We start from the raw sequence: 12785 nt of genomic DNA, 5'->3' as shown, positions 1-12785 counted from the left end.
AAGAGCAAAACGCGTTGAGAGAACAGTTTTAAAAGACATTTTTAACCCTTTTTTTTTACTGGACTGTGCTGTGAACTCTGAGAGGATCAAGGGACATTAAATTACTATACACGGTTATTGCCATTTGCGCTTAACCCAATTGTAAGTGCAATTCAACTTCCTGGAAATTCCATGATCAGAGTTACTATCACTATTGCGGTCTGTTTTATCAATTTTTAGAGTTTTAAGAAGATATTAAAGAGATTTTTCTAAAGAATCATCAGATGGGCTTGATATTTCTACTTTATGTAGAGGTGTACCACTCACAAATATTCACCCTTTTACCTAACTATATTACGCTATTTTAATGTTTTCCCTTCCATGTCATTGCGCCCCAACTTCTAATTCTAATTATCCTTGCCTGTTTGTTTTAAATTACTTTTAAAACTATATACGTTGCAGCAACATATCTTCTTGACAATATTCTGATCTGGCATCAAATAAAATGTTGGTGCTTTTCAGATAAAATGTTACCCAAGCTTTGTGCATAAGAATGGAGAAGTCCTGTGAAACATAATTAATGGAGAGAGTTGATTTAAATTACAAGAGAAGTGTAAAGGGAACATGCCCATGTTAAAATTAATAAACCTGTAGGTCTATCTATTCCATTATATGCAACACTTACCAGAGTTGTGATTGAACTGAAGAGCTTTTATTAACAAGAAAATCACATTATTTAGCTAAAGGGTACATACATGATGCCTACTTGTATCAAAAAGGCAGACAAAATATACTTATAATTCAGGCTATATAAATATTTCTGGAATTAAAGAATCAGGCATTGTGAAACAACAAGGAAAGAGAATATATACCTATTACAGGGTTTGACTAATTTGGTTTGGAATGATCAAAGAATGCAGGAGCCAGTTTTTCCTTGTATTATCTTCACATATTTAAAGTTTTGGTCACAGCATCACAAGTCCCCTTAATATTATATATCATAATTAAGAAATATGCCACATATTAACGATAATGTATACATTATTTATTACAAAATATAGGTAATAAATAGAAAAAGCTTTTAATAAAGTATTGATAAATTAATGAAAACATGAATCCATTTAATAAGCCGATACATTAATACAGTAAATTATTCTTAATAATTGATAAATAATCAATGTTCATTAAATAAAGTTGACAAATGCAGTAGTACATTATTAAATGCAACCTGAATGTAGCTGGAACAGGGCTCAGTGTGCCTGTCACTTCTGTATGCTCTGTGCTTGCATGTCACGTGATAAGGTGTTACCGCCCCCGGTCATACCAGCAGCAAGCCACCTGTAAAGGTGCACGTTGTTTATTTTACACAGTTTCACAGCCAGTGTCAGGACCACCATCAGTACAGACATAGAGCCTGGGTTTCCATGTCAATACCATTATCCAGTCCACTGCTCTACCCCTTTCATAAGCACATCTTTTGACAGCAAGGACGAGGTTAGGGCTAGTAATGCCTGGGTATTTCTTCGGTGCACCCCATAACTATGCATACATACTAACATCCAGACTCGCTCTTATGTCATACACATACATTCTCTCCCCGTCTCCCAGGCACCATTAACCCTGGGCTCACCCCTAACACTCCAACACCATACACTGACAATACACATTTTAACACCAAATACTAAACACACACTTATGCTAACACCATACCCTAACATACACTTACACACACACACTAACATCATATCCTTACAAACATCTTACAGTAACATACAGATGCAAACACCATACACTAACACCATATGCTGACATTTGCACTCACACTAATGTGATATAGTAACACAGGCAAGATCATACGCTCTCATACACACTAACACTACACTCTTATAAACATACACACACTATCCAACAACATACACTAACATACACACGGACTTTAACACAATATGACCAATAGTATGTGAACACCCCTCTTTATTATCGAGTTTTGTTGTTTCAGCTACACCCATTGCTAACAGAGTTAAAAGAATCAAGCACATAGGCATGACATATCCATAGACGAACATTGGCAGCGGAATGGGTTATACGTAAGGGTGATATGATGCCACAAGTCAGTTTGTGAAATTTCTGCCCTGCTAGAACTGCCCCAGCCCATTGTAAGTGCTATTGAAGTGTTTAGTAGTTTCAACAGCTCAGCCACAAAGCAATAGACCACTCACAGAGTATTGCTACTGAGGGCTGAGGTGTGAAGTTTGTAAAAATCATGAAGTTGGTTTCCATGGCCATGCAGCTGTACATAAGCGGAAGGAACTACGCACAATGCCAAGTGTCAGCTGGAGTGGTGCAAAGCGCATCGCCACTGGACCCTCGATCAATGGAAACATGTTCTCTGGAATTATGAATCACGGTTCACTAAGTGGAAGTCTAATGGATGAATCTGGGTTTGGCAGATGTCAGAATGCATAGTGCCTACTGTAAAATTTGGTGGAGGAGGGACAATCACCTGGGACAGTTTTTCAGGGTTTGGGGTAGGCTCCATAGTTATAGTGAAGTTAATAATACAGCAAAGACATTTTAGACAATTGTACACTTCCAACTTTGTATCACCAGTGTGGGGAGAGCCCTTTCCCTGTTCACAATGCAATGTCTATAAAGACATGGTTTGAGGGAGTTTGGTATGGAGGAACTCAAGTGGCCTGCTTTCAGCCCTGACCATAACCCCATCGAACACCTCTGGGATGAATTGGAAAGCAGATCGCAGACCGGGCCTTCTCAGCACCTGACCTCAGAAATGCTCTTTTCCCACAGAAACACTCCAAAATCGCGTGGAAACCTTTCCCAGATGAGTGGAAAATATTTTAGTTGCAAAGAGGGCCAACTCTATATTAACTCATGGACTTGGAGTGGGATGTCCACATACTTTTGGTTATAATAGTGTGTATACCCACTGACTTACACTATACATACATAATATACACACTTTAATACTATATACACACACTGATTCTGGCACTATACATATACACATAGACACTGATTCTAACATTACAGTACAACATAACGCAAGTTATGTGGTCCCACTGGGCACCTCAGCTACTGGGCGCCTCAGTGACCCCCTGTAGCCAAGCAGTGCATCCTGGCGTCATTGCTTTTAGGACCATGCACCGGGCATACCCTCCTGAAGGCAGCCCTGGCCTGTCGCATGCAAAACACTAGCCAGGAAGTGATTTATTGTCACCATAGCAACCTGGCATCTGGGGTTTGTTGGGCCCAGACATTACATAACATTTTCTGGTGGTACTGCATAGGTTTCCATGTTTGTGTTTTCCTTAAGGGGAGTACAGCTTGAATACCTTTGCATTTCTTAAGCATATTGTGACAGAATCACAAAAGGCAACAGTTCGTATTGCACCCAAAATTTGCACAAAAGCACATAATATATCCCAAGTATATACCAAGTTCCTGCTCTGCATAATGGACTCCAAAATGTCTTTGACATGGAAATAAGGCTAATGCTCATTTAATGGCTTTTTTTTTTTAAACTCTGCAACATTTTTTCCAATATATGCAAAACAAAAACTGTAAAAAGGGGAAATAGGTCTTAAATCCCCAATGACTTTCACAACAGCTGAGCAAAATCTTTAATTACAAATACCAACAAACGGTATGGTAAAAAAATGATAACACAAAATATCAGTAATTTGCACGCACTCCTAATTAACCAATGTCTTTGTTTTTGTTTACAGGTACACTATACATATTAAATGAAAGGGGTTACATAAATGAGCCAACATCTTATCTGTAAAAAAACAAAAAAGTTTTGAGCAGGGTTATATATATATATAGGATAATCCAATATCTTATAAGGTATAGTAGAATCGGTCTTCAAAGTACAAATTTCAAAGTAGATCCAATTGTGATACTTTTTGGCAGTAGCAGCTCTGTGCTGCAGAAATCAAAATATCGCATTTGTCATGATTTAGAAAAAAATGGTGGGAAAAACCCCCACCAAGTATGCAAAGTACCTCCTCCTAGCTTATCGCTGGCTTAGGTGTGAAACAACATATATTAAGCCTATCAGAAGCACACCACGGACACCCAACATAAGTATGAGGAACAGCAGAAGTATCGACATGACTGGCTCCACCACTTGATTGCCAAGGTTCCATCGAGGGAAGCCCATGTTGACCAGCTGCTGGTTAATATCAGTGAAAGGAGATCGGCCGTTCTCTCTTGCCCCATCTCCTGGAGCTTGCGGACGTCCTGCTCCAGCATTGTTTGCTGTGTTAAAAAATCCCTATGGGAAATAAGAGACACTACTAACCAAGGTCTAGTGTATTATAACTGAAATTATGTGCTCAGTTTGAAGGTAAGATTAATAAAAAACAAATATACAATAGTGCCACTACAAAACAAATACTTCTACTACAAAACAAAAAAAAGAGAAACTACTGTTTGTTTCTGTGGAATTCCCGACTGCCAATGTTAAAGAAAAGCAGAACAGAGTAAGATTAGTACTTTTTTTTTTTTTTTTTTTAACCAAAAGTTAAAAATGTCTCTATTATAATATAATTTGTTTTGTTTGTGTATGCAGGGGTAAGATATCTGCGTATATTATTGATGGCACAATGATCACGCCTGCAAATAATAGTAATATATACATCTATTCCCAGAACAAGTTGCAAGGTATTCAGAGAAAAAATGTCATGCACTATTTCATATATAGTTCAGAAAATGCACAGTACTTAATGAAAAGACAAACAGTAATATTTGAGATAATTTTAAAAGATTTGTCATACACAAATGTCAAGGTGAGAAAGCATGCATAGAAGATCTGGTAATGCTTACATGAAGTAGCGCTGGCAATATAAACAAGCAATGTTTCTGATTGAACTTGTTAAGCACTAAGAATTGTTCTAAACAACACAGACTGAATCTTTCTGAGATATTGTTGCTGCAACAATAAGCAAGTTAAAAAGAGGACAGCCAAGACATATCCTTCAAACCCTTCACATCAAGGCAATGCATTAAAGAATTATATCCGTGCCAACAAATGGCAAAACCAGTAGGAATGAAGAGCTGCTTCTGTTGTCTGTGATCAATGCAATAGAGGGATGCTTATTAAATAATTTTGTTCTAAAGCTTTTTAGCTGAGTTTGATACCTTTCATGGCGCCAAAGAAAAAAAACCCAAAAAATAAAAACATGAAGTCACATATGGTTTCTGGACCTAAGGAGCTTAACCTCAGATAAAGTTATTATTAGATCTATTTTTTTATTTGTCAAATAAAAAAAATCTACTTTTTCTCCATCTTCTTTTGGATTAAATATATTATTTTTGTTGCTTTAAAGGACTGTTTAAAAAATCCAGAGCTCCAGTCTTCTCTCCTATTGCACAAGGAAGCCCAGCTAGGTTTTATAGACATTGGAGGTCGAAAATTCTACTGGCCGATGTGTACCCTAAAAACAATAGTAACTGACTTGTTTTATAGGCAGACGGAATGGAGGAGCCAGGGGAACTAAATAAGTTTACATTAAACACGCTACAGCTAATTTAAAACATCCTTCAATTTAAAAATCTCCCACTGTTAAATACTTACCGGACGAGTGTTCTCTCTTGACCTCACCCGTGGGTCATCGTCTTGGACAATTTCTCCATTGGCCAAAATTCGAACCATTTTCTATGTACCTAGTGAAATATAAAATGATTCAATACTGATTTAATGATGTCCGATACTACAGTGTACTTTGGCCCATTAGTCTTAATGATTTACTAGATTAAAACAGCAACCTACAATAGTCACTTTCTCATTAACATACATAGTTATTGTAGCATCTTGTGATTTTTTTGGGACCGGCAACAGTAATAGTACCCAGAGTCTCAGCGTTATTGCACATTATGCGCATTTCTTTGTTTGCACGAAAAGCAGATTATTTGAAAGAACACAGTCCTAATACCCATATGTTAGCTTGCGCTGCGGATAAATATTTGTATAAAACAATCAAAAGATATACTGCACAATGTGACAAAATAACACACGCAGAAATGTTTCTCACAATACAGCAAACTCAGCTAAGGCCCCTTGGGGTGAAAATTAGTAAGAATGTACGGTCCACAAGTTATCCAGCTGTTGTGCAACTGCCACTCACATAAAGCTCAACTGGAACGCTACCTGTAGACAACCTCTAACTTACAGCAGGCCGTTAGCAAAGGCTCTGGTGCAAATTTAAAATGTGATCTTATCACCATAACAACCAAGGAAGCGATCCTATTACTATTATTATCTTTTATTTACATAGCGCTAACAATTTACGCAGCGCTTAATACAATGCATATATTCAAGGGGTATGACAAGACGAGAATTGTCAGACTAAGACAAACCGATACATTAGGTGGAGAGAGCCCTGCTTGCAAGCTATCTGCAGTCCTGTCTCTTCATCGAAATGTTGCACCAGCATCCCTTTTTATATACTTAAATTCACAAGCGTGTTTTAACATATATCAGCTTGGGGATTTTTGGCTATTACACGTTTATGTATAAAAAGGGATTACTGTGCAGCGTTTGAATGAAGAGGTATTATCTCCATAACAACCGCGGAAGTTGCTATGTTCCTATGGCGACAAGACCTTTGTCCAAACGCTGCACCAGAATCCCTCTTTATACAGTAACGTGCATTAGCTAAAATCACCAATACTTCAACTCTCCATGAAATGAATTTATTTTAATTAATAAAAACCTAAATTCACGGGAGGCCGTAACATTGATTAACTTGCACGATCCGAGAGGAATACAGCTACATTCTCATATGGAACGGTACCGAAAGCCTGACCGGAAGCGCATATTGCACGGCACGCGGACACTGTGTCGAGGACAGGACTTTTTCTAACAGAATGGACACGCTTACCACGCACAGGAATGCCGTTTACTTCCTGACAGAGGCCGCAGCTCTACAGCTCCTGCTACGATACAGGAAGTAGGGACGGGCCTCGCCGACGCTGACTGCAACAGCTTCCCTTTCAGTGCTGTGCTCAGCACCTCCCTCTGCCGGCATTCTTGTATACTGCAACTGCAACTTTTTTGTATTGAATGTTGTAACAGGAATAAGCTTTGTGTGACCAGGTATATATAATGTCCTGTTAATTGCCTCTGCCAAGAATATTTGGGTGGAGTTCCAGTTATGTTCCAAAACATTCTCTGCAATACCCCAGAAAATAACCAGAATGATGACCCTAATCTCACAGGTGTCTATCTTTAAGGCTAAATGGCTAACTCCCTTGTTCCTCCCGTGATGCCCCTCTTCTCTAAGTGCATGATATTTATATGCGTAAGCACAATACTATGCGTACAAATAATTGGGTGTGTACATGAAACTGTGTACATATAAGATTTTTAATCACATCTTTACACATAATGGGGCCTATGGCACGTTTCCCTGCTATGGCTCAATTAGTTTAAAGGGCAACGGAGATGGAGGTCTATTCAACTGCCAAGCCAGAGCCCTAGGGTGAACACATCTACCAATTTTTCCAGGACGTATATACGTTTCACATGTTGTAGACTAGCATATGTAAAATGCTGCCCTGTCGCATGTTGAATGTATAAAATAAACTCACAAAAGTGAATCAACTATTAGGTTATACATCACTCATACTGCAAAGCAGCAGTTGTGCTGGTTGTCAATACGTTAAATGTATATGTGTTGGATGATGTGGTCATCCTATGGCACAGACCTCGCCACTAACACTTCCTGCTCTGAGGTTTGTGTGCCACCTGTTGCTGGGTGCCAGATATGACATCATATCATTGGATTCTGCAGCCTGCAGCAAGAGTTAAAGCAGGTTTTACCACCAGAGGTAAAAAAGAAAATGGTCCAATCGCCAAAAAGATTCCTTTAATTTTTATCAGGATAAGACCGCGTTCCAGAACCCTGTGGTTTTCACATTAAAGCATGACTGAAACTATATTTGATTTTCATTAGGACTGTGAAAATGCTATTGTAAATTTCGTTAAATGTATCTAAAAATTGTATTTGTCTTTTTCCCATAAGAAAAAAAAGACAAGTGAAAAGACAATTCCTGCTTCAATTTTAGAATTCCTCCACAAGTAGTTTCTTATTATTTCTTATTATTTGTTTTATATAGCGCCATCATATTCCTTTGCACTGTAACATGACATTACAAGTAGTATATAAAATAATAATTTGCCTTGCAGAAACAACAGGTGATGAGGGCCCTGCTCAAACAAGCTTACAGTCTAGAGGGGTTTTCATTCTTGCAACTGGATATTATACAGGGGCATTGTAGCAAAGTCAGATGTGGGCAATTGAATATGCAAGACAGAGTGCACGAGCATATCAGTGCATATCATCAAAACATCTTGGATAACATCAGAATAATAAGCTGTATGATGATGGGAGTTTTTTGTTTGTTTTAGGCTTCCTGTTGGGCTATAAGCCCTCTCCTTTCATCTATTTTGAAGAATCACAAACACTACACATGGGGCTCTCAGTTTTGACAATAATCACACTGTGTATAGCATAACCTTTTTGGCACCAGGGACCGGTTTGTGGAAGACAATTTTTCCACGGACCGCGAACGGGGTATTTTGGGCTTGTTTCAAGTGCATTACATTTATTGTGCATTTTAATTCTATTATTATTAAATTTAAAATATAATGAAATATATTTGCAACTTCCCTGGTTGTCTTTCCATCTATAAAAGCACATACAAGTGTGCCACTCTACCCTCCAGATATGCCACTCTGCCCCCTTAGATATGCCACTCTTCCCCCATAAATATGCCACTCTGCCCCAGATATGCTACTCTGCCCCCAGATATGCCACTCTGCCCCCTGATATGCATTATACCCCCCTAGATATGCCACTCTGCCCCAGATATGCTACTCTGCCCCCAGATATGCCACTCTGCCCCCTGATATGCATTATACCCCCCTAGACATGCCACTCTGCCCCTGATATGCTTTATGCCCCCCTGCCTCCTAGATATGCCACTCTGCCTCCCTGATATGCCACTCTGCCTCCCTGATATGCCACTTTGCCCCCCCTGATATGCCACTCTGCCCCCACCTATGCAGAAGTAAGAGTGTCAGGAGTTACATGACCTCCAGGCGCACAGACTCCAGAGAGTGCGGGGAGCACAGCTCAACTAGAGTCTGACTAAAAGGAGACCTGAGGCTCTGAGAGGAGACCATTGTGGTTTTACAGGCAAGTCCTGTAAATGCAATATTGGGTGCTGGAGTTGGCCTTTGGTGTGTGCGATGTAAGCCTGGAATTTAGGATTCCAATGTATTTATTTCATCCATACCTTTAATGCTGAATTTGCATGTGAATGCAATGATATGTTTAACCTCTTAACGTCCAATAACGGGCCAGGCACGTCACACAAAAACAATCAGGTAACGACCAATGACGTCATTCAGCAACCCCGAGATCGGCATCAGGGGCCATGCCTGGCTCATCCCTGGGGTGTCAATGTCCGCCTTACAATGTAAGGAGGTGGATGCCCGTTTCAAAAGAGTTGAGGAGACGATCAACGATGTCGCTGTAATGCCTCGATGCCAGGCATTCAGCAACACCGAACTCCCACCCCAGGATGCGCTGTGAGCACTCTGGAGAGCAATCACAACCGCCACTGTGAGAAACTTTGCCACTCACAAGATGTGGGGCATCCTTTCAAAAAAAAAAAGTTGGTTATTGAGAACTGTGGCTCCCCTTGCAGGTTGAATACTGCATTCAACCATGCAAGTCAATGGAGCCCAGCTCCACAATGTGATTAGTAAAATATTAAAATAAATAATAAAAAAAATATAGAAAAAATAAAAATAGCTAAAAATAAATAAATGTGGTAACATTAAAAAATAATTATGCAGTGATGTCACCAGCAGAATGTAAAAAAAAAAGTCCAAAAAGAAAAAAAATAAGTAAAATCCAAATTACTGTATCTACCCAAAAATCTTGACATGTAAAGTGTCAAAATACAGTTAAAATAAAAGCATTTCAAATACCCAAAGGTGGTCTAATTTAAAAAAATGAATGGTTTGATGGGGTAAATTGGAGTGGCCAGGTTCAAAGATAGGGCACAGGCACAGGCTGACCAAAATGGGAAAAAAGCGCACTTCCCAAATGTGGTCTTTTAGCCCCCAAACACCAGACAAACCCATGCATGAGTAGTATCACTGTAATCAAAAGATGTTGCTGTACACGTATTGGGGTGTTGTTTGACAGTGACATATATCAGGAGCTGTAAATTTACACCTGAAGTACAATTTGTATGATGAAAAACAAATGCCCTGGGGTGTCTAGTTTTCAAGCGTATATGGTTTGATGGGGTAAATTGAATTAGCCGGCTTCAAAGATGGCCCACTTAGGACATGGGGGCAGTAGGACCAGATGTTAAAGTTCCAAATGGAAAAATGCGCACTTCCCAAATGTGGAATTTTACCTCCCAAACAACCTGACAAACCATGCATGAGTGGTATCACTGTACTCATGAGATGTTGCTGAACAAATATTGGAGTCTTGTTTGACAGTGACATACACCATGAGCTGTAAATCCATACTCGAAGGGCAATTTTGTGTGATAAAAAACACAAAATAAATTACTGCCACAAAGTTTGACAAAGGGTAGTAGTAGAATTAGTGCATGGGAAGGATTAAAATACCATCATTTTAAATACCTTGAGGTGTCTAGTTTTCAAAAATATATGATTTGATGGGGTAAATTGCATTGGCTGGCATTAAAAATACCCAGAATAGCACATGGGGCAGAATGACCAGATTTGAAAAAAAAATTGGTTTTGAAATAGCAAAACGGTACTTGTACTTATTGCCCAATAACTTGCCAAAAAAACAAAAAAAAAACTGTAAAAACATTGGGTATTTCTAAACTTAGGACAAATAGTAGAATCTATTTAGCAGGTTTTTTTCATTAGCTTTTTTGGATGAGTAAAAGATTTTTCAAATAAAAGTGAGAAAAAGTGGGATTTTTTTTGATTTTTCATCCTATTTTATTTTATTTTTCTATAGGAAATTAGATGATATGATAAAAAAATTGTATATTATGAAAGCCCTTCTTGTCCTGAAAAAAACAATACATAACTTATATACTAAATGGGTAAGGAGAAAATTACAGGTAAACACGAGCACTGCAAAAATGTTAAAACAGCCTTGGTCCCAAAGTGTCCACAAAATGTAAAAAATAGCCTAGTCTTTAAGGGGTTAATCTATACCTGCAAATACAAGGAGTCCCCCAGGAATCAGTGTCCCCCCCAAACTTAAATTTACCTCCATGTGCCCCAGACAGGTTGACTCTGAAGTTAGTCAGTCTATGCAGTCCCAGTTGGTCCCCTAGCCCAATTGCTCACCCAGCCAACCTCTGCCTCTCTCGATGAAAATACTCGCCGCTGGAGAGAAGTGTCGACTGCCCCTTCTCCCAGGAGTCCACTTAGCCGCTGGGGAGTGATGCCGCCTGCATCCTCTCCCTGGTGTTGTAACTGCCGCTGGGGAGGGAGGACAGGTTCCTCTGCTCCCAGAATTTTGGTCTGCTGCTGGAGAGACGGACCGGCTGCTATATCTCCCTGTCGATGGCTACCATAGCCAGCTAGTTCATGGGAGTCTGATTAGGGCAGACCAGACACGGTTTTCCGGTCACCCTGTGCCCCCAATGAACACAGGGTTACTTAGACATAAGAGAGGAGTGGGCAGGCAGGCAAGGAGTCTCCCCAGGAATCCATCAGTACCCTCCTCCCAAACTCAAATCTACCCTCATGTTCCTCAGGCAGTTACTGTGACATATGTCTTATTCAGTTGATATATACCTGCAATTCTGTGTTTCCAAATGTTGTGTATTTGATCTATACCTCAACTAGAGAGTTTAATATATGTTATGCAGTTGATCTACATCTGCTATACTGGTTTTGCATGTGTAATTCAGCTGATCTATATGGTATATGGGGATGTATGCTACAAGGGGGAGGAAAAATAGAGGTGTAGCAGAGTGAAAGATGGGTCAAAAGGACTGTGGGGGGTGATGATAGGGGAGCGCCACAGGGGTGGCCCACACAGATCGCCTGAACGCCCAAGGATTTACTAAGTAGAGTAATCAGAGGACAAAGAAAGGACAGGACCTTTCCTTAATTCCTTGACAGTTGAGCGCCTTGTGAGGTACTCTTGAAAAACCGTCAACAGTACAGTGTCATGGGACAGTATTCCACTATAATACTTTATTGTCATGCCTATAGTAATACTGTTAATTATACTTCATTATTCTAACTTGTTTAGGTTTCCAGACATACGATTTTGTTCATGAAGCTTTGTTCCCTTTCCCTATTAAGCCTGGTATGTATGGGATAGTGATCTTTCATGCATAAATAAGATCATGTTGGGAAGGTTAGACAATCAATAATTACCAAGGGTCACAAAACTGGGTGCAATCCCAAATCCACATTTTCTTTGTTTTACAGATTATAATTAATAAAAACTATGAGACTAGTATTTGACTAAAGAGCTCTATCATTAATCTGTTCATGGCATTGATGTATTGATGGTCTTTAATGTCAAATAGAGCACTTATTTGTATACCCATTTCATCAACCCCACTGTAGACATGATGTAATCCTACTTGGCCCATGATTTTTAAATGATGGGAAAAGGGTCTTGTTTATTCCATCAATGCATAGGGAGGGGTTTAAAGGCTATGCTTTTGGCCTGGGTTCCTTAGTCCACCATTTTATTTATTAATTCCATACTTCAGATTATTTCATGTCTATTCAGCCCTGTTCTGGTGTG

General features: G+C 39.3%; 1 protein-coding gene across 1 annotated transcript; it reads right to left on the bottom strand.

Annotated features, from left to right (window-relative positions):
* Window positions 1-4015: 4015 nt before the first annotated feature.
* On the bottom strand, window positions 4016-5656 carry LOC149298898 (protein FAM241B-like). The gene is made up of 2 exons (XM_089487000.1): window positions 5579-5656; window positions 4016-4276 (listed from the first exon to the last, which is right to left on the bottom strand). Exons 1-2 carry the CDS (start codon window positions 5654-5656, stop codon window positions 4016-4018), a joined length of 339 nt encoding a protein of 112 aa, XP_089343126.1.
* Window positions 5657-12785: the final 7129 nt, after the last annotated feature.

Source organism: Sceloporus occidentalis, unplaced genomic scaffold, assembly GCF_023333645.1.
Source record: "Sceloporus occidentalis isolate IW3139 unplaced genomic scaffold, rSceOcc1.0.p SCAF_30, whole genome shotgun sequence".
Lineage (NCBI taxonomy): Eukaryota > Metazoa > Chordata > Lepidosauria > Squamata > Phrynosomatidae > Sceloporus > Sceloporus occidentalis.
This window is presented reverse-complemented; position numbering and strand designations above follow the sequence as displayed.

Coding starts and splice junctions, on each gene's coding strand:
- LOC149298898 (XM_089487000.1), bottom strand. CDS start 5,656: ATGGTTCGAATTTTGGCCAATGGAGAAATTGTCCAAGACGATGACCCA. Junction 4,277..5,578: donor CAAGAGAGAACACTCGTCCG/GTAAGTATTTAA, acceptor TATTTCCCATAG/GGATTTTTTAACACAGCAAA.